The sequence below is a fragment of the Chinchilla lanigera genome, unplaced genomic scaffold, assembly GCF_000276665.1.
Source record: "Chinchilla lanigera isolate Chin_1 unplaced genomic scaffold, ChiLan1.0 scaffold00075, whole genome shotgun sequence".
Taxonomy (NCBI): domain Eukaryota; kingdom Metazoa; phylum Chordata; class Mammalia; order Rodentia; family Chinchillidae; genus Chinchilla; species Chinchilla lanigera.
Window position 1 is genome coordinate 11,309,372 of NW_004955476.1, and position 21,114 is coordinate 11,330,485.

Here is a 21,114-nt window from a genome sequence, read left to right on the forward strand (position 1 = left end):
GCCCGACACCTGCCGGGCGCTGCCACCTGCCGGCCCGCGCAGGCCCTGGCCGGCCCCGCCCGCGAGGCTCTGTAGGGCCCCGAGAACCGAGAGTGACGCGCCTGGAGTCCGCATCTGCCTGACACCCACCGAGCGTAAGGAGCTCCCCTCGCGCAGGCGCGCGCGAAAGCCGCCTCCGGACCCCGAGAACTTCAGCCCCGCGGGCCTGGGCCCCAGGGCCCACCGACCCTCCCGCGGACCGGCCCCTGATGTCCGTGCCCCCTCTTCCCCGCCGCTTACCGCCGCTTACCGGGCCGCACTTGGGGATCCGAAAGGCCCTACTCCAGCCAGGGTTGGCGGATCTGACGGCCCGGCCGCTCCGCCCCTGCTAATTCACCAGAAGGCGGGCACTCCCCGTGATGTCACCCCCCTTCCGCATTTTTCTGGGATTGCAGGGCGGCTGGAATCCGGGTCAGCGTCCCTCGAGTCGCGCTCCACCCCGGGGCCCGGGTTGGGAGGGAGGTGCGGCCCCCTTCCCGGGACCTCAGCTTCGGGCCCGCTGAAGCCAGGGCTGCGGGCATGCTGTGTGATCGCCCCGTCCTGTCTCGGCCTCTCTTCCGGCAGCCTCCTACTCGGGAGACCGAGTGCAGGAAGAAGCAGAGCCCTGAGGTCTGCCTGCCCCGGCCCACCGCCGGTACAGAACTGGGAGTGAAAGGGGCCGGCCAAATTGGCCCCCGGGATCAGGGGCGGCCTGGAGAGGGGGAACAGCTGAGCAGAGGTACACAGAAGCAGCGTCAGCCAGGCCAACGCGCACGCGCAAAGGCAGGGCGGGGCTGAGGCAAGGGCAGAGCAGGAGGCTAGGACCCACTGGATCTGAAAGACCCCTCTTTTCCACAGGTTTGGCAGCCCCACATGCCTTGGTGGCAGCCAGGGGTGGCAAACCCACTGGAGCAGGAAGGGTGGGGCTGGGTTGAGGGCTCAGCCTGATCCCAGCCAGCTGCAAGTGTGTGGCAGTGGGGAGAGGCCCCAGCGCTCACTGGCGTGCCCACTAAGCAGGAAGCCGGACTTCGAGCTCCCCTCTACTGGCTCCAAGGGCAGGCTTGGAGGGGTAGCACTGCCTCAGAGCAGGGACCTCTGTCCTTATTTCCACAGAGGGCTAGGCTGTTTTGGGTACACCCCCTCAGGCCCTTGGGAGGGTCAGGAGCCAGCAGCCAGCAGCCAGAGCCGGAACAGGACAGGGCCTTCCTGGAAACCCCACCACCCATGTCAGGCTGAACCCCTGGGGACACCCTTCTAAGTCCTTGGGCATGCCCCTTCCTCATGCCCATGGCACCCAAGGCAGTACAGCCTGCCCTTTGGGGCCTGCCTTGGAACTCAGCTGTGCCTGGAAACCTAGGGCTCCCCAGTCAGGTGTTCCCAGTTCCCCGAAGCACACACTGCACCTGGTGCTAAGGCCCTACCAAGACCTTGATGTTTTCTTTTCCACCCATCAGCCTCCAAGCCCTCTGGGTTTCACTCTCACCCTGCTCCCTGGCTCTAAAGACAACCAGAGCGTATGTGAAGTACAGTCCAGAGGTAGGAGGTACCTCTGCAGCACACTAGTGCAGCACACTAGTGCAGCCTTGGGTTTTAGCCCCAGCACCACACAGAAAAAGTAAAAAAGCGTCATAGTTGTGACTCCTCCCCACCTCAGGACCTTCTGTGAAGCCAACTGCTGCCTGTACAGGGCTCTACCCACTGTGGATACACAATTCACTTCTCCAGGCAGGCCCTGCCCACTGCAGTGCCCCAGGTGGCTGGGAGTACCACAGCCACTCAGTGCCAGAGGATGGGGAGAAGCACAAGCAGCAGGGCTTCAATTGGTCTGTCCTCAGCCCCACATCCCAGGCCAGGCCTGAGGGGGAGACCACTCTCATAGTTTGTGTCTAGATGTCCTCCCAAAGCCTCATGAGGTCATAGGGCTTTTTGCAGAGGTGGCTACATCTAGATTGATTCGATTCATAGTATAATGCTCGGATTAAGGGTGGGTGATTGCTGGATCAGTACTGATTGGATGGGCACCGCCCCAGTCCTGGTAGACTGACTACACTATAAGGGACACAAAAGAGGCTTGCCTCCTCTTTTGTTGCCCCCTGCCTCCCCCGCCATGAACTGTTGCCCCTCTGCCATGTAACCAGCCACAACTGAAATCTCTACAAACTGTGAGCTGAATCTTTCCTCCTTTCCTTTAACTTTGGGTACCGGGTAGTTTAGTAACTAAGACAACCCTAGAAACCAGTGCCAATAAACACGTGGCCCTCTGCCCACAGGCCACCTCCACACTAGTAGGATGAGAAGTGTTGTCTGTCTCCAGGGAAACAAGGGACACTAGACCTGGAGGTATGCTCAGTCAGTGCCTTCACCTGTGAATCCTGGGGCAGCCAACTCCATCCCGAGTTGGCACCCGAGCAGAGCCCTGGACACCACCCAGACCCAGGGTCAACCTCTGCCGCTCACATTTCCAAACAAAGCCGGTGTGCTGCTTCCTCAAAGCTCAAGACTTCGCTCTGGGCCTAGGCCTAGTACCCTGCTTAAGGCCCACTGGAAGTGGCCCAGGCAGGTCCAGCTCCTCCTCACTCAACCACAGTCTCACCTGGCCCAGTCTGCATAGAAGCAGGAGTGCAGGTGTCCCGTAGCTGACACAAAGTGCTCACAGGCTGCTTAAGATACATAAAAAGGCTTTATTGGCAGAGGGGAAGGAATTTAATCAAATAGGCCAAATCCCATGTCATCATCAGACTCCTCAGACTCCTCCTTCTTCTCTTCTTTCTTCTCCTCTGCTGTAGAGACAAGAGGAGCAGGGTGAGTACTGCCCAGTGCCCAGCCAGACCTCACTGTGCCAGCCCAAGAGTCTGAGACTTGGCCCCCTGCCCACTCACCAGCCTCCACTCACCTGCAGCAGGGGCAGAACCCGCAGCAGGAGCTGCAGAACCAGGGGCAGCAGAGACGGCGACAGCCCCACCAGCCGGCACACTGGCAAGCTTGCCAATCCCTGCAGAGCAGAGCAGGGGTGAGGGTAAAGCCTGTCCTCAGCCAGGGGTGGAGACCCAGGGAAGCTGGTTTCAACAGGCACAGCAGCGTGCTCAACGAATCAGATCACATCACAGGGCACTGTCACAGGATCCCCTGTTCTTCCAAAGACATGAGGCCACTCCCCCCTATACATAGGTAGGAAAACCGCCCCCACCCGGAGCCACCAAACGTTTCTATCCAAGAACTTAGCTTCCAGAAATGAAGCCACAGCCAAACCACTCAGAGCTAAGTTCGACAAACATGTTTACAACTGGGCAGGGTGTCTGCTGCCCTAGTGATCAGCTCACTGTCCACAGCAGTGAACTGATAGTCCAGTTTGATGAGCAGACCTTTCCTGTCAAATGTACAAGGGCAGAAATGCTGCAGAGATCAGTGTCCAAACATGCCCTACCAGCTCCAGGGTGGTGCCACCATCTGCCCAGAAAAGGGGCCGGGAGCCTCTGGTCACCCCTGACACCCCCATACCTGCTCCCAACCCACTCACAGAAAGCTCTCAATGAACTATTTACAAAAGCCCCAAAGCTCCAAAAATGACAAGGGGATAGGCACAGCCAGGCCCCAGAGACCAGAGTTGGGAGGTGGAGGAAGAGTTCGGGGCAGTCTTGACCACCCATTCACAAAAGTGTCCAGAAGCGCCTCTAGCATGAGCCCACAAGAGGCCTTGCTCATTCCTTCGGGTCAAGCTTCTAGAGTGCTGTGGTCCACAAGCGAAACCTGGCAGGTCATAGCCTGACCAGCAGGAATTAGAATGGACCATAAAACTAAAAACCCTTCCACATAAACTCACCCTGGGCGATTACATCTTCAATGTTTTTCCCATTCAGTTCACCGATGACCTGAAGTAGACAACCACAGCCAGCAGTCAGTTACCAGAGGAGAGTGGTTGACCTGTACAGGACAACCTGATAACCATCAGCCACACAGGGATTCTCTGACTAGAGTTACTGGGGGCTGAATACTAGTTACTAAGATTTCAACTTGGCAATAAGAAAGGGTAGAGGGTCTCTTATTGCTTATGGTACGTGCATAATTACTGGATGAAATAAAGTACCACTAAGACTACCTTTGGCTAAAACTTGGCCAACGCACGAGGCCCTGGATTAGGTCCCCAGCACTACCAAAAAAGTAGTTGGGGAATAAAACTGCTTTCGTAACTTTTTTGTTTTTATTATTTTGCAGTACCAGGCATTGATCCCAGGGTTTTAGCTGAGCTACACCCCAGCCCTTTTAATATTTTACTTTAAGCCAGGATCTTACTTCATTAAATTACCCAGGTTGGGCTCCTACCTGGGCTCTGCCTCAGCCTTCCAGGGTGCTAGGATTACAGGCGCGAACCACCTTGCCCATCTTGCTTTGGGGAATGTTAAGTTACATGTCTGCACTGCACTAAACCTGCCAGCCCACAGTGGCTACCCGGACCGGCACAGGCCTCCCTCAGTCTCGCGTCAGAGTCACATGAGCAGGACCCACTGGCGTGAGACATTCGCGCCCACAGCGGTTTGGGACCCAGGGCGGCTGCTACCTTATTAAGCCGATCATCTTCTGCCTCAATGCCCACGCTGTCCAGGATCTTCCTGATGTCCTTGGCGCTGGGAGAGGAGTTGCCTCCGAGGACGGCCAGTAAGTAAGAGGCCACGTAGCGCATGCTAAGGGAGGTCGAGAGGGCGCGACGGCGGCGTGAGCGCGGGGACCAGTCCACCCGGAGAGGCCATGTGGGGCTCGATCCCCAGGCCCCGGCCCCAGGAGGCCCCTCGGAGCTCCCGCGCACCCCGCGCGCCGCGCCCGGGCCCAGCGGGGTACTCACTCGACGGTGGCGGCACACAGGGTACACGCGTGCGACCTCTGCGACGTCTGGCAGCGAAAGGAAAGGGCCGACGCAGGGGGCGGGGATAAACTGTTACCCAGAAGCCTCCGAGAGTGTGAGGCGCTGCGAGAGGGCGCGCACAAGTGACGTAATAGAGCGATCAGCCAATGACAACAGGAGAGAAGCCATTGACTGTACCTAGTCGAGAATTGCTCGGCAAAAGTGGAAAGCCGTTCAGAATGGGTGCTGTTTGACCATGGAGCGAGTGTCCCCAGAAATCTATGGGGCGGCAGGTTTGTCGACCTGAAGGGGACTGCAGGTCCCTTCAGCGACTAGCTCGCTGGCACGCCACAACTCCCAACATAGAAGGTGGCCACCTCGCTGAAGACGCGTCCTTGCTGGCAAACTACGACTCCCATGTTGCACCGTGCCGGAAGTGCGCGGCCGCCGGCTTTCGCGGGCCGCACGTGGGGTTAGGTGAAGGAGGTCCTGCAGCCTCTGGGTATCTGGCTGCGGCAGCCAGAGGTCTAACTTTCCGCAAAGACCTGTGGCATCATCTGGCGGGGCTCAGCGAAGTGGGCAGCCCTACTCGAGGCAGACTCCCTGGACCCTGTCGTGTGAACCAGAGCGGCTCGGCCGGGAAATAGGGAGCCTTGGAGCCCTGGCACAGAGGGGGCGGCGTCATCAGTGACCTAGGATCGGTTTATCCCTGCACCGTGGGAATGGCGAGATCAGAGTGACAGGCCTCCACGCTGGTCCAATCGGTCGAGAACTGACCTCAGTATTTACATGATGTTCTCACATATAACTCACAAACCAGGCCTGCCCATGTGTTTGCAGAATTTATGCTGTTGTGCAACTGATATAGAGGAAATAAATGCAACTCTCAACCTGCTAGGTGGCAGATACGCCGAGTTTACGTTCCCCTAAACCGAAGAATGAATTCTAAGGAGCAACGAAGGTTAAGAGTAGGAAATATTTATTGAGGAGGGGAGAGATACAGCTCCTGAGAGACAGGAGGAAACCAGGAAAATGGGTTACATGGACCCCACGACAAAACTATGATCCACCAGTAAAATTTTAAGTTTAGCTACTTAAGTAATATTGATCTAATGGGGAAGTGGGTAGCATAGCAAGTTACCTGGAAAGAAAAAGGACCGTTGTTTTTGCCTGTTCGTTTTTTTCCGGTACCGGGAATCAAATTCCCGACCTTGCACTTGCCAGGCAGGCGCTGTGCCACTGAGCTAAATCCCCAGGCCCAGAACAAGGACCTTTCCAGGGAGGGAGAATCAGTGGTTACCACGCACCCACCGGGGCAACTGATGTTTTTACCGTTTATCTTTCTTGTGGAGGCATGTAAGGCTGGTCATTTTGTCTTTATCTTGAGCCCAGGCCTCTAACAGATGCGTCTCCAGCCACAGTTGTCATACGTTTTCATCCTCTGTATTGACTCTCTTGAGGGCCTAGCCCTGTCTGACTGCCTGTAATATTTCTACCTAACTTAGCTGTGTATAATGTTCCTCCTTCTGAAGAGGTACGCCTGCCATAAGGAGGCGATAACCGTTTTAGCTGAAAGGGGCTGTAGTTGTAATGAGCAGTCAGATACTAAATGTTCTCAGGAGACTCCAGGTGTTCCCATCGTGGGTAGGTATATAGCATCAAGTCTGGAGAAGACAAGGGCAAAGAAACAGTTAAGTATCGATGGACCAAATAATATCAGGTGGGTATGGTGGTGCATAACTGTAATCCCAGCACTCAGGAGGCTGAGGCAGGAGTATTGCTACAAGTTCAATGCCAGCTTGGGCTACATTGCAAGATTCTGTATCAAAAAAAAAATATATATATATATAATAATAAGATCAACAAGACTTATGAATATAACCAGCAAATGTTTCCACCACGAAGAGCAAGTAATAGCCTACTACAAAGAGGTAAGAAGAAGGTCCAAGGAATTTTAAAATCTGATACAGCATTAACATGTCATTTAATATCCTGAACAGCCATTGAGATATTAGCAGAAGGATCAGGAATGTGCATACAGTGTACATACATTTAGCTTTTACAATTGCACAAGTATCCCCTTGTACTGCTCTTAGAATATCTAATGCCATCCGATTTTGGAGGACAGACTTGCCTCATTAATTTTACTTTTTTATTTAGGAGAATGAGACCAGTTGTGGAGTTAAGGCTCATTGAGTATAGTTAGCCAAGGCCTCCATATGTGGCATGGTGTTCTCTAATCCTAGGGAAAGGATAAAAATAGCCAAAAGAGCATACCAGTGAAACACACTTTTTTATTTTATTTATTTTTTTGTCTTTTTGAGACAGGGTCTCCCTATGCAGTTCAGGCCAGCCTTGAGCTCACTTTGTAGCCCAGGCTGGTCGAGAACTTGCAACGATCCCCCTGCCTCAGTTTCCCAAGTGCTGGGATTCAGGTGTGTGCCACCACGCCCACCTAAAATTATTAAGTTCCTTTAAAAAAAATTTTTTTTGGTACCAGGAATTGAACTCAGGACCTTGCCCTTGCTAGGCAGGTACTTGTGCCACTGAGCTATATCCCCAACTGAAACATACTTTTAGACCATCAGATGGTTGTAGGTGAGGTAAGTTTGTAGGTAAAATCTAATTTTTCAATTAGATTTTATTGGTATATTTTAGATATACATAATGATCACATTCATCATAGAAAATTTGTACCTGTACATGATATAACTTTTCCCCCATCCCCCTACCTGCTCTTCAACCACTCCTCCCCTCCCCATTTACAAAGCTTTATTTTCATGTTTTCTGGTTGATATTTTTGACACTCTTGCCTTATAATCAGGCAAATCTCAGTGTGCATCTCCCTATAAGGGGGTACCCAGAAGTGCAAATTGGTTCCACAGGACCAGTGAGTTCCACTCGGGGCTTCCCATCTAATTTCAGGGTGGTTAAAGTGGTAAACTGTATTATAAGTCAGTCCTCAACCAGTAAAGTTATAGCGTATATACACTGGGAGGCTGTCCATCTCAAGTATTTAGTAGAGTTAGCTCAATGAGAATAGGGGAATAAGATTTCTTTGTTCTCAACATAAGGGGGCCTTTTTACTAAGTTTTCTTATAGACATAAAGTTATCTCATAACTGAAAGTAGCCATCTTTATACCTGTGATTGTCGGCCCTCTCGTAAGAGGAGCCTCACTCTTACTTAACAGAGGTTTCATCAGTCTGTAGAAAGGCTTTAGTGGCATTTTTAGAAAAAAAAAAAAAAATGATGTCCAGGATCATTAAGGGTGTACTTTATAGGTCACTCAGTTACTTTGTAACAGTGTGCTAAACTAGAAACCACTGAACTTCTTTGTGTCTCGTCAATGTAGTTTTGTATCTTACTTTAATCATCTCCTTGAACAGGAGATACCCACCAAGGAAGTCTTAGTGTACTGAAGGGAGGGCAGGCCACATATCCAGCAGGATGTTTCTTTAACGACTCAGTGTATTCCTATATGCACACTACAAAGGAATTGTACGCTCCTATAAGTGATAAAGTCATTAGTAAAAGGGCTAAAAGTTACATCTTAGATTCCTTTTCTGAAGACTTTGCTTTCTTTTTAAACAAGAACTTTTAGGTCTCCTGTGGGTTCACAGGAGTATTGCAGTGGTTGCCCACGCTCATGACAGTCTCTGGTTCCCAGGGCTTGAGTCAGTGTGGTGTATCCAGGGATCCAGGCCTGCTACTTTGGCAGCTGATGGACTTGACAGGGTCATGGTGTACGGCTTTTCCCAAGTTGGTCCTAGGGAAGGGATGATGAGGGAGGGGACTTTACCGGTACTGTCTCCAGGGTGAAATGTGGAATTTCTCCTTTCTTTGGGCTGAGCTTCTGCTAGCTATTGAAAAGTCTACTGGAATTTAGCCAGAGAGGTGACATCTTTTAGTAAGGCATCTGTTTCTCTATCAAAGAGAAAATCGTCTGTGAGAAAAGAGCATCCTATGGCATTTTAAATGGATTGAGGCCTAGGATTTGAGGTATATTTTTTACTTTGATTAGAACTAAAGGTAGGGCTGGGGATGTAGCTCAGTGGCACAGAGCCTCCCTGGCAAGCCCAAGGCCCTGAGTTTGATTCCTGGTACCAAAAAAAAGAACTAAAGTTAGTAAGTGAGGCCGTGGTAGGTGGGTTTCCAGAGCCACTTTGTGAAGATGTCTTTTTAAGGTTTCATGTTTTTTAACCTTTTTCAGTGACTGTGGCCTCTATGTATAATGATAGAGAATTCTAGAGCCTGAGAGACCCTGTGTGACTCTTGCTTTAAAAGAAGGCCCATTATCACTCTGTAAGCCCAAAATAAGTTCAAATCTGGGCATGATTTCTGAAACCAAAACCTTTACCACCTCTTGTGCATTTTTTGCTCTACAAAGAAAGTCCTCAATCCAGTTTGTGACAGTATCTACCCAGACCAGTAGGTATCAGAGGCCCTTACTCTTTGGTGTAGGAATAAAGGTGAGCTGTCAATCTTTGTTTGTTTATTTTTGTTTTTCTTCTGGTACCAGGAATCAAACTCATGACCTTGCGCTTGCCAGGCAGGCACTGTGCCACTGAAATAAATCCCCAGCCCCTGAGCTGTCAGTCTTTTCTAGGGTATTTGCCATGTCTCTATGTACCTGGGGGGGCTATGGTCTGGTTAAGAGGATTGTTGTGTTTTGTTTTGTTTTTTTTTAAGAGCTCACATGTCCTAACTATCTGTTGTATTGTGTGAGAACATTTGTTTTTGTGAATAACTTTGAAGCAGACATGGTGGCACATGCCTGTCATCCCAGCACTTGGCAGGCTAAGGCAGGAAAATTGCCAAGGCCATCAAGGCCTGGCTGAACTCCGTAGCAAGACCCCGTCTCAAGAAAACAAAACAAAACAAAACAAAACAAAACAAAACTTTGAGCCCATTTGGTAGGTCTTGTCTCTCTCCAAGTAAATGGTTATGTAAAGACTTAGTAATTTTTGATTGACTAGAACCAGGAAGGGACAGTTTACCATCATCTGATTGTAACCATCCTGATGGAAGAAACTGATACCCATGGAAGAGAGACCATTTGATTTTTTGTTTGTTTATCTTTTTGAGGCAAGGTCTCGCTGTGTAATCCAGGCTGGTTTTGAATTCACTTTGTAGCCCAGGCTGGCCTCAAACCCACAGTGATCGTCCTCCTGCCCCAGCCTCCCAAGTGCTGGGATTAAAGGCATGTGCCATTTGATTTCTCATTGAGACTATTTGGGTCTCCCTTGAGATCAAGGGAGCCTTCCCAGATCAGGGAGGCCTGAATGGGGCCCTTCAAGCCCCTCATTTGTTGAAGCTGCATCAGCCAGTTGATTACCTTTGGATATTTTGTCAGCTCCTTTTGGGTTCCCTCCACAGTGAATTGCTGCCATTTTGGAGACTATATAGACAAAGGCTAAGAGTTCACCTGCCCCCTTAGGGTACTTTATGGGGGACCCATTGGCTGTCAGATAATTTCTTTCCTTCTATATGGTTGTGTGGGCATGCACACACTAAGAAAGCATACTTTGAATCAGTATAAATGTTGATTTTTTTTTTTTTTGTCCTTTATTGAGTTGTAAAGCCCTGGTCAGAGCTATGAGTTCTGCAAGCTGGGCACTTGTCCCAGGAACAAGTGAGGAACTTTCAGGTGTCTGGTGTAGCGTCACTACTGCACACCCTGCCTTAGCCCATCTTCGTAAGGGAACAAAAGGGTGGAATCAGTCAGTGAGGGGTGTGTCTGTCAAGTCTTCCCTAGCTATGTATGTGTGGAGAATTATCTGTTTGCCATCATGTCTTTTAGCCTCAATTTCCTCTGTCTTTGGTAGAAAGGGGGCAGTGTTTAAGGAGGAACATGTCTTCCTTTGAATGGCTGGTCTTTCTAGAAGTTGAGCCTAGTATTTAAGAAGTTAGTTGTCTGATAGCCATAAGCTCCTTTTGGGAGAAAGAAGTCCTGCCACGTAGTGAGGTGTATATACAGTGAGATCTTTGCCTAAAGTCAGCTTAGATGCCTCCGGTACTGGGAGAGCTACAGCAGCCAGAGCTCGAAGGCGGGCAGGCCATCTCTTTGCTACAGTGTCTGAGTTATGACTCACATACCCTCCAGGCTGTTGAGCAGGTCCGGATCTCGCACTAACACTCCCAAAGCCATGCCCGGCTTCCATCAACATATAAATGGAAACTGTATCCTTTCAGTAGGCTCAATACTGGGGCACTTGTTTAGAAGCACTTGTTTAATCTTCTCAAATGCAGTTTGGGTGCCAGGTCAGAACATGAGTATCTGCCTTTTGGGCTTCCTTTCTAAGCTGATGGGGGGTCATGTGATCTCATCATACCTGCTATCCAAAGCGACAAAGGCCTGTAATTCCTAGAAATCCTCTTAGCTGTTTTACAGTCTTGGACTGCAGAAAGGAAAGTGTTGGTTTAATTTTTTTCTTCCCCAAGCCTTTGAGTTCCCTTAGATATGATAAGGCCCAAGTATTTTACCTCAAGGCTGGAAAGTTGTAGCTTAGACCTGGAGACCTTATAACCTCTGTCTGCTAGAAAATTCAGCAGAACATGGTCGCCCTTGGCTAAAGAGCTCTTCTAAGGGGAAGAGCGTGGTGCACACCTGTAATCCTAGCACTGGGGAGGCTGAGGCAGGAGGATCATTGCGAGTTTGAGACCAGCCTGGGCTACAAAGTGAGCTCAAGGCCAGCCTGAACTACATAGTGAGACCCTGTCTCAAAAAGACCAAAAAAAAAAAAAAAAAAATCCGAGAGGCCTCCTGAGCCATGCCCTGATTGCAAAGGTCCCCCTGAGATGGAGGTCCCAGGGATCAGACCCATTTTACCATCTGGTCCAGCAAAACTGAAGGACCCTTATCACTGGTCCTTCAGTTATCATCTACATATTGCAGGACTGTGACTTCGGAAAATGTAAAACATGCCAAGCCGTGGGAAAGCACTTGTCCAAAAAGGGCTGTGGCTGAAGCCTTGAGGAAACACAGTCCATGTCAGGTGAGAGACCTGGTCATGAGGATTCTTAAGGACAAAAAGAAACCGGGAATCTGTATGTAAAGAAATATAAAAGAAGGTCTTCTACATGTAATGGTGAAAAGCAAGCGGCATCTTCTGGGAGAGTGTATGGGTTAGGTACCACCAGGTGGGTTGGCACTGTCACCTCCTTTACCAACCTAGGTCCTGTATTTTTTTTTTTTTTTTTTTTTTTTTTTTTTTTGGTTTTTCTCCCGTACTGGGAACCGAACTCATGATCTTGCGCTTGCCAGGCAGGTGCTTTGCAGCTGAGCTAAATCCCCAGCCCCTAGGTCCTGTATTAACCTCTACTCTCTACTGGGTTTTTGAACTCCCAAGATTGGAGTGTTGCAGCAGCTGTTCTAGAGTGTAAGGATACAGTGGACCCTTACATTGTCAATTATAAGCAATCATCTTCTTTTAACTTCAGGCCTTGGAGGCTGTTGTCTCTGGTGAGGAAAAGTAGTAGGATGTTGGAGATGTATCTGCACTGGAGCAGCTCTTCCTGCTCCTATTCTACCTTTAGGTGCCCACGCTATAGGATTTATCTCTGTCTCCACAAGGGGGAGGCAGCATAGCTGACCTGTATGCATGTATATTACAGTGTTTAAACAAGGTATCTCTCCCCAGAAGGGGAACTGGACTTTCAGGCATAATTGAAAAGTAATGGTCAGGCGGAGTGTGGTGGCACACGCCTGTAATCCCAGCACTTGGGAGGCTGAGGCAGGAGTATCATTGCAAGTTCAGGACCAACCTAGGCTACAAAGTGAGCTCGAGGCCATCCTGAACTGCATAGTGAGACCCTCTAAACAACAATAATAACAACACAAAAAGGAACGGGAGAAGAGGAAGCCACCCCGGTTGTAACCTAAGGGTTGTAAGAAATAATAACTCCTCTCAAGTGACTCCTTTTACTGAAGTATGACAGCTGAAAGGCTAAGGTGGAAAAGAAGGCCTGGGAGACATGGGCCAGTGTCCAGCAATAGGTGGTTTCTTTTCCCTCTATAGTCATGATTACCCCAGGCTCCTCCATAGAGATGACAGTCTGGCCAGAGGGAGCAGGCAGAGAGTGCCCCAGGGTCCTTCAGTCTTGCTGGACCTGATGGTAAGATGGGTCTGATTCCTGGGACCTCCATCTCAGGGGGACCTTTGCAATCAGGGCATGGCTCAGGGAGCCTCTTGGATTTTTTTTTTGTCTTTTTGAAACAGGGTCTCACTATGCAGTTCAGGCTGGCCTTGAGCTCACTTTGTAGACCAGGCTGGCCTCAAACTCACAATGATCCTCCTGTCTCAGCCTCCCCAGTGCTAGGATTACAGGTGTGCACCACGCCCGGGTCTTGGATGGTTTTTATCACAGTTCCTCCTTTTTTTTTTTTTTTTTTTTTTTTGTCTTTTTGAGACAGAGTCTTACTATGCAGTTCAGGCTGGCCTTGAGCTCACTTTGTAGACCAAGCTGGCCTCAAACTCGCAACAAAAAAAATAAGTTATATCATGTACAGGTACAAATTCTCCATGATGAATGCAATAGTTATGTATATCTAAAATGTACCAAGCAAATATAATTTTAAAATTAAATAAATAATTGAAGGGCTTAGTTCTCATCATTCTTAGGCCTTTAAGAATACATATCTGAAGGTGTTTCCTATTCCAATCTCCTGCTGCTTGGGGTCCAGTAGGAACTGGCTGTCCCCGGCTGCCTGTCTTCTGCCCTGCCATAGCAACTTGTAATACTGCTTGTGTCTCCTTAGAAGTCAATGTTTGATTTAAGAATAATGTTATATTTTTCCAGTCTAGTTCATAGGTCTGAGTAAGTCCCCTAAGGACCTCAGTATACTTATCAAGGTTACCTGAAAATTTTCTCAGATCTTGTTTGACCTATTTGAGGTCACTGAGAGAAAAGGACCGATGGACACGAGTAGTGCCGTATTCTCCATTTATCTCTTGTAAGGGACACCATCCTTGGAGCTTGAAGACAATCAGATAGGGATGGATATAGACCAGTAGAGGCTTCCATTAAGGCTGGCTTAGAAACCTTGCCTGTAGGATTCGCAGTGCAGGGGAGGGGAACCTCAGGCTCACTAATAGTAGATGCATGCAGTTGTGGCTTAAGAGCCTGAGGTATCTGGTTTTCCTGTGGCTCACATTTATGTTTACAACACAAGTAAAGAGTATTTATGCAAAGAAAGTCTGAACCTAAGGTAATTCTGACCATTTTTCCTCTCTCAAAGTATAATTCCAGTTGTTTTGTTTTTTGAGATAGGGTCTTGCTATGCAGTTCAGGATAGCTTTGAACTCACTACGTAGCCCACGCTGGCCTTCAACTCACAGCAATCCTCCTGCCTCAGCCTCCCAAGTGCTGGAATTACAGGCTGTGGTACCATACCTGGTTCCTAACCTCTTTTAAATTTCATGTTGACGCAGGGTCTGTCTAAGTCACTAAACTATTTAGACAGGGCTCAAACTTGGTGTGCCTCAGCCTCCCAGAATGCTGGGATTACAGGGCTGTGCCACTGTTACCTGGAAGTCAGGTCCTGATAGGGTGAGGAACTGGACCCTCGTTTTCTAGGACCTTGGTTCTTTGTGCACTAGATGAAAGAATTCAGTGAAGACACACAGGCCTTGCAGAGGTCTAGGTAGAATTCATTCTAAAATGCATCTGGATGGAGTCACACCTTCAAGCAGTGGGGTGGCCATTGCCCTGAACACTGTTCTGCTCCCAAGTTTGGAAATTTGGATGCATTTTTACCCACCCATTTTTAGAGTTACTCTTGGGGTCCAGGGGACTGGGGTTATTTTGATGCTTTTCACTACTTCACTTAGAAGTTGCTTAGGAATTGAAAATGCCTTCTTGGCCTTCTTAAATGGTGTTTCCTCAGGGCTTCAATCCTATAAGAAATGTGTGAAAGAGAGTTTGAGAAAGATAAGTTCTTAATTTAAATGGGGTCAGCATCCCGGGCCAAGGCAGAAGGGTCTTTAAAGAATATTTCCTTTGCTGATATCACTGAGCTGTAGGCTGTGGCAGCCAGGAATGCCATGTGCCTTGTTCCGGAGCTAAGTGGCAGGTGGCCAGCTATCAGGACTGCACTGTGAGTGACCTTAAGATGTCACTGTGCTCTGTGGGCTTGCTTTAGTCTGAGGCCTAACAAATGATTATATGTGTATTATCACTGGAGTCCTTCTGTAAGTAATTACCAATGCACGCTATTTTGTTTTTTTGTTGTTTTTTTGTTTTGTTTTGATCTTTTTTGAGACAGGATAATCACTATGTAGTTCAGGCTGGCCTTGAACTCACTGTGTAGCCCAGGTTGGCCTCCAACTTGATGCAATCCTCCTGCCTCAGCCTCTCAAGTGCTGGGATTACAGGTGTGCACCACCATACTTAGCTCAGTGCATGCTATTTTCGAAACCTCTCTGTCCCTCAAGCCTGTTAATGTCTACCTGCCTATACCACCACACCCTGACTGTGATTTTTTTGTTTGTTTGTTTTAAGAGTAGGAAATATTTATTGGGGGAAAGAAATCTTCTATCTGAGAGACAGCAGGGATCCTGAGTAGGTTGCCCTTTTTAAAAATGTTTTTAAGACAGGGCCTTGCTATGTAATGTGGACTGAGCTTGAACTCACTATGTAGCCCAGGCTGGCCTCAGACTCACAGCGATCCTCCTATCTCAGCCTCCCGAGTGCTAGGATGACAGGCATGGGCCACCACACTGGCTGTGATGAGTTTTTAAAAATATCCTTCTGACGGCTGAGCATGGCGGCACACGCCTGTCATCCCAGCACTCGAGAGGCTGAGGCAGGAGGATCACTGTGAGTTCTAGGCCAGCCTGGGCTACATAAGCGAGTTCAAGGCCAGCCTACACTACATAGCAAGACCCTGTCTCAAAAAAATAAAATTAAATAAAATAAAAATAAAAAATTAAAAAAGAATGAAAAGAAAAGAAAACGAAAAAAAATCTCTGTGGCAGCTTTGTGGAAACTAAGAGGCAGGGGCCGGGAAGAACATAAGCAGAGATGCCTTGCAGATGGAGGAACTGATCCATGTAATTCGGAGAACTGGCAGGAGGAAACAGTGTCTGCTCACATCCGGCCAGCTCTGCCGGTGGATGACATTTGGAATAGAGGCACAGCTCGGTCCTCAAATGGGGGTGCGAGTCAGTGGGGAGGCAGAGATCTAGTTGGAAGCCTGGTAAGTGCTGGCTTTGGAACAGAACAGCTACAGCGCCTTGGGCAAAATCTCATTTCTCAGAGCCTCCTTCTTTCCTCCCGTTTTCGAGAGGAGTCAGGGACGGAAGCGACGGCAGTAGGAGGGTCGTCTGAGCTGAGCCTGCAGGTCTAAGGAAGACCCGAGGCTTCACAAGAGAGGAGGCCTTTGGGGCTGGCCTCTAGCAGGGGTGGTTGTGGTGCCCTGCCCAGGTACCCCATCTAGGACCGGACCACGCAGCCCTAGAGGGTCTCGCACAGCGCAGCTCCAGCAGTGCGGGTTTCCTAGCCCTGTTGGCCTTCAGGGGAGCGAGGCGAGGTGCAAAGCGCGCACTCCCGGCCGGGGCGGGACACCGAGCAGCTGCCCCGGCCGCGGGGGCGTGGCGGTGAGGGGCGGGGCTTGAGGCAAGCGGCGGGGCCTGGAGAGGCGGGGCCGACCCCTGCCCGCCCGGAAGCGCGCCGGCGGGAACCCGGCTCCTCGCGCGCGCTGCTCAGACACCCGGGACCGCAGGTACTGGGGAAGATCGGCCCCACGCCCGCCGAGCCCTAAGTGTGCGCTGCCCTCGCTCCCGGGCGGACCGAGGTGTGACGTGAAAGCGGCGGCGGGAGCGCGTGCTAGGCGGCGTAGTGGGGTCCTGTGGCCCCTCGCCCCCACTGCTCTCCTTTTCACTCCCAGAATAGATGAGGTCCTGGGCTTTCCCAAAGCTGAGGAGTGTGAAGGCTGAAGCCGAGTTCCCATCCCCAGATCGGAGCTGGGGGAGCCGGATGACCCGGTAGGTCTAGGGGTCACTTGGCTGAATTCCAAAATTAGGACAAGTAAGGCCCACACCTGTCCCCCTGCGAGCAAGGCTACGCAGCTGCTATCTTGTACAGGGTCTCCCTGTCTTGTCCCCATCCCCGCCACGAGATTCCTGCTCCCTGCCTCTCTTCCAGCAGAGGTACAGCTCCCAGGACTGCAGTGACCACAGGGGCTCCCCATTCTCACCGCCCAGGCCCTGTACTCTGGGTCAGATGGGTGGGACCCAGGGCCACTGCTCCAGCCTGGGCCGCTGTACCCTGTGGGGAGGAGGGGCCCAGCCCCCACGCCTGCCCACTCTGCTTGCCTCTGCAGTGTCCTGGGCCCTGCCTGAGCAGGCTTGCCTGGCAAGCTGGGACATGCCTGCCCCTGGAGGACCGTCGGGGCGCGATGGCTGCGGTGGCGGAGGGGCTGGAGGCAGAGGAAGAGGCTGCTGCAGAAGACACAGAAAGACTTGCGGTGGAGCCTACAGATGCAGAGCCTGGGGCTCCTCCTGTCTTGGCTGGGAATTGGCTGAACTTGGACCTGTACCCTGGGGGCTGCCACCGGCTGCTGCACCTGTGTGCCCAGCAGCCCTCACCGCTGCTGCAGGTGGAGTTCTTGCAGCTGAGCACCCACGAGAACCCTGGGCTGCTGGAGACCACCCTGGCCCAGGTGCCCTGGAACCAGCTGCGCCTCCGCTCTCTGGTCCTCAAAGGTGAGCGCCCTTGTGCCTGCTGTCCTCGTCTCTGCCTGTCTCTTCCACCTCTGCTTCTTGGTTCTCAAAGGCAACACCGGCCCCACCCTGTCTCTGTCCTCTCTCCCTGCTCCCCAGATATGAATCCCTGGCCCACCCCTGGCCCCCTAGGCTCCCAAACCCTGAAGATGCCCAGTGCAGTTCTTCATAGACCCCGTTTGCTCTTAGGGCAGTGACAGGTGATGCAGTCAGCCGGCAGGAACTGGTGGTCTCCATCCCTTCTTCCGTCTGCCTCTCAGTATCTTTGTCCCTCCCGTGTCTCTGTCTCATTGGGCTGGGCTGAGAGCGAGGTCTTTGCCTTGACAGTGGGTTTATCTGACTACAGGGCACAGCTAGGACCTAGAGTCTGATCACATCTGCCTCCCCCACTTCCAGGAGGGCAAAGCCGGGGTGCCCTGGGTGCCTGCCTCCAGGGCACCCTGACCACGCTGCCCGCTGGCCTGAGTGGCCTGGCTTGTCTGGCCCACCTGGACCTGAGCTTCAACAGCCTGGAGACACTGCCAGCCTGTGTCCCGCAGCTGCGTGGCCTGGGCACCCTTCTTCTGTCTTATAACCGCCTGTTGGAGCTGCCTGAGGCCGTGGGATTGCTGTCCACTCTCACCTTCCTTGCTGTGACACACAACCGCCTGCAGAGGCTGCCCACTGCACTGGGAGCCCTGGCTACCCTGCAGCGCCTTGACCTCTCCGAGAACCTTCTGGACACTCTGCCCCCAGAGATTGGTGGCCTGAGCAATCTGAGTGAGCTCAATCTGGCCTCCAACCGGCTGCGGAGCCTCCCAGCTTCCCTCGGTGAGCAGCAACCGTGGCCTAGGCCAGCACCCTGACCTGGGCCCCTGCACCTTGGCTCACCACAAATGAGCATTCCCCCTTCCCTGGCTGCCTCCTTGCTGCCTTCCTGCCTCCCTGGGGCTCCGGGGCCTCCTGTGCAGCTTTGTCTTTCCTTGGAGGCCCTGAGTGGTCCTCGTTGACCCTAAGCCTGTGCTTGCTTGCAGCGGGGCTGCAGTCCCTGCAGGTCCTTGTTCTGCACAGCAACCTCCTGACCTCAGTGCCTGCCGGCTTGGCCCACCTCCCACGGCTCACACGGCTGGATCTGAGGGACAACCAGCTCCGGAACCTACCCCCTGAGCTACTGGACACCCCCTGTGTGCGTCTGCAGGGGAACCCCCTGGGCGAGGCCTCACCAGACCCTCCAAGTTCCCCAGGTAGGCTTGGTGTGGGGGAGGGCCAGGCCAGGCCATGGAGAGGACATGGGCACCTTCAGCATCCTGAGGGCTAGTCTCCCTTCTTCACAGAGATACCCCAAGATCTGGAGATGCCCACTCTGTTCCTGACTTCAGATGTGGACAGGTACAGGGTGGGGAGGGGACAGCCATCCTGTTACCTGGCCATACCGGACATCTTCCCCATGCTTCAGGGGTCTTGTGGCTTCAGCACCCAGCCCTCCTGTGTCTGACCTCACCAACCCTTCCTTTACAGCTTTTCCGTCACCCCACAAGGCTGCTCTGTGACTCTGGCCTGTGGTGTCCGCCTTCGGTTCCCAGCTGGGGCCACCAAGGCCGCTGTCACCGTCCATTACCGACTGTGGCTGCCGGAGCCAAGCCTTGTCTCCCTGGGTCCTCATGACTCTCTGCTCAGCGGTGTCCTGGAGTTGTGGCCCCATGGTGTGGCCTTCCAGCAGGCATGGTGGGGGAGGGGAGGTGGGGGGTTGGGAGCAGAGCCCCCAGGCCGGCCCCCAGTCCTCACACTGCCATCATCCGGACTCAGGATGTGAGTCTGTGGCTGCTCTTTGTCCCGCCACGGGCCCGTCGTTGCCATGAGGTGGTGGTCAGGACACGGAGTGAGGACAGCTGGAGGGACCTGGAGACCCATCTGGAGGAAGAGGCCCCAAAGGTGAGGGCTGCCTGGGCCTGTGGGCAGAGGTGCAGAGAGCGGCCGCCTCACCCCGTCTGCTGGCTCATAAGCATTACCCTGACTCTGTTTCTCTCTGCCCCTGCCCCCTTTGTCACCCAGCGGCTCTGGGCTCGCTGCCAGGTGTCCCACTTCTCCTGGTTCCTTGTGGTCTTACGCCCTGTGTCCAATGCCTGCCTAGTGCCACCAGAGGGGACACTGCTGTGCTCCTCAGGTCATCCTGAGGTCAAGGTCATCTTCCCTCCAGGGGCCACCGAGGAGCCTTGTCATGTCTCCATGCAGGTACATTGGGGCAGTGCCCAGGGTGGCAGGTGGCCCTGTGCTCAGCGGGTACTGAGGGTCCTGTCCTGTTCTACAGGTGGTACGCATGGCCAGTCGGGAGCTGCGGGCCCTCCTGGGGGAGCCAGAGGCTGCTGTCAGCCCCCTGCTTTGCCTCACACAGCACGGCCCTGCTGGCTTCCTCTCCTCAGTCACTGTGCAGCTGCCCCTACCCCCTGGTGTCACAGGTGAGAGGTTGGCAGCTGCATCTAGGGACCTGTGGCCAGGGGGTGGAGAGAACGATGCTTAGAAGGGGAGCCTTGGCCAGGGCCTCAGCCTGCTGCCTCTCCTGTCCAGGCTTTAGTCTGGACCGTTCCCGTCTGCACCTGCTGTACCGGGCCCCTCCTGCAGCCACCTGGGATGACATCACAGGCCAGGTGGCTTTGGAGCTTACCCACCTGTATGCGCGCTTCCAGGTCACACATTTCTCCTGGTCAGTGCCCCTCCTCCCTCCCTAATGCCCCCTCTTGCCTGTCCAGCCACATCTCACCCTGCTGTCCCAGGTATTGGCTGTGGTACACCACCAAGACCTGCGTGGAGGGCCTGGCGCGCAAGGCTTGGGAGCGGCTTCGGCTTCACCAGGTCAATCTCATCGCTCTGCAGCGCCGCCGGGACCCTGAGCAGGTGCTCCTGCAGTGCCTGCCCCGGAACAAGGTGGGGGCCTGGGAACTGGAGTGGGTGACCTGAAGGCGAGGGGTCCAGGGCTCTGGCTCCCAATGGTGTGGTGTCGGCAGGTCGATGCCACCCTGCGACGGCTGCTGGAGCGCTACCGTGGTCCTGAGCCCTCTGACACCGTGGAGATGTTTGAGGGCGAGAAGTTCTTTGCTGCCTTTGAGCGGGGGATTGAAGTGGACGCCGGTAGGCCACCCTGTCCTGGGAGAACCTGGGTGTACCCTTTCTACTGTCCCCACTGAGCTGTTTCCCACCCCCAGACCGCCCGGACTGTGTGGAGGGCCGGGTCTGCTTTGTCTTCTACTCACACCTGAAAAATGTGAAGGAGGTGTACATCACCACCTCCCTGGACCGGGAGGCTCAGGCTGTGCGAGGCCAGGTGGGCAGTGGGGTGGGGCCCCCTCAGCTGCCTGGGGAGAGGCCAGAGCCCTGAACGCCCTGTCCTCGTCAGGTGTCCTTCTACCGTGGCTCAGTGCCCGAAGAGGTGCCTCAAGAGGCTGAGGCTGCACGGCAGAGGAAGGGGGCAGATGCCCTGTGGATGGCCACCCTGCCCATCAAGCTGCCGGTGCGCCAAGCTGCAGGCGGGGAAGGCCAGAGCCCCAGGGGTTCCCAGGGA

The 21,114-nt window shown here is 52.7% G+C and overlaps 3 protein-coding genes across 3 annotated transcripts in view; 1 reads left to right on the forward strand and 2 right to left on the reverse strand.

Moving 5' to 3' along the window:
• Nucleotides 1-384, reverse strand: part of Pnpla2 (patatin-like phospholipase domain containing 2) — a gene marked incomplete in the record, with an annotated part of 5,096 nt that extends 4,712 nt beyond the window's left edge. The window contains 1 exon segment of the mRNA XM_005401809.2: nt 290-384.
• Nucleotides 385-2,679: 2,295 nt separating this feature from the next.
• Nucleotides 2,680-4,963, reverse strand: Rplp2 (ribosomal protein, large, P2). Its single transcript, XM_005401811.2, has 5 exons — nt 4,856-4,963; nt 4,574-4,697; nt 3,839-3,887; nt 2,912-3,010; nt 2,680-2,798 (listed from the first exon to the last, which is right to left on the reverse strand). The coding sequence occupies exons 2-5, from the start codon at nt 4,694-4,696 to the stop codon at nt 2,722-2,724; spliced, it is 348 nt and encodes a 115-aa protein (XP_005401868.1). The 5' UTR covers nt 4,697; nt 4,856-4,963; the 3' UTR covers nt 2,680-2,721.
• Nucleotides 4,964-16,505: 11,542 nt separating this feature from the next.
• The window catches only part of Pidd1 (p53-induced death domain protein 1), a 5,571-nt gene continuing 962 nt past the window's right edge, over nt 16,506-21,114 (forward strand). The window contains exons 1-15 of the mRNA XM_013502998.1: nt 16,506-16,579; nt 16,745-16,841; nt 17,180-17,561; nt 17,976-18,389; nt 18,593-18,802; nt 18,893-18,947; nt 19,077-19,278; nt 19,365-19,490; nt 19,611-19,790; nt 19,867-20,014; nt 20,124-20,259; nt 20,330-20,480; nt 20,561-20,684; nt 20,759-20,877; nt 20,950-21,062. Of these exons, the coding sequence (XP_013358452.1) occupies nt 17,255-17,561; nt 17,976-18,389; nt 18,593-18,802; nt 18,893-18,947; nt 19,077-19,278; nt 19,365-19,490; nt 19,611-19,790; nt 19,867-20,014; nt 20,124-20,259; nt 20,330-20,480; nt 20,561-20,684; nt 20,759-20,877; nt 20,950-21,062 (2,285 nt within the window). The 5' untranslated portion in view covers nt 16,506-16,579; nt 16,745-16,841; nt 17,180-17,254. The remainder of the gene's footprint in view (nt 16,580-16,744; nt 16,842-17,179; nt 17,562-17,975; nt 18,390-18,592; nt 18,803-18,892; nt 18,948-19,076; nt 19,279-19,364; nt 19,491-19,610; nt 19,791-19,866; nt 20,015-20,123; nt 20,260-20,329; nt 20,481-20,560; nt 20,685-20,758; nt 20,878-20,949; nt 21,063-21,114) is intronic.

Bases quoted from the DNA above. Each gene is read 5' to 3' on its own strand.
- Rplp2 (XM_005401811.2), bottom strand. From the start codon at position 4,696: ATGCGCTACGTGGCCTCTTACTTACTGGCCGTCCTCGGAGGCAACTCC. The intron at 3,888-4,573 runs GTAGCAGCCGCC...TGTCTACTTCAG, and splicing joins AAGATGATCGGCTTAATAAG to GTCATCGGTGAACTGAATGG. The intron at 3,011-3,838 runs GTGAGTTTATGT...TCTGCTCTGCAG, and splicing joins TGAAGATGTAATCGCCCAGG to GGATTGGCAAGCTTGCCAGT.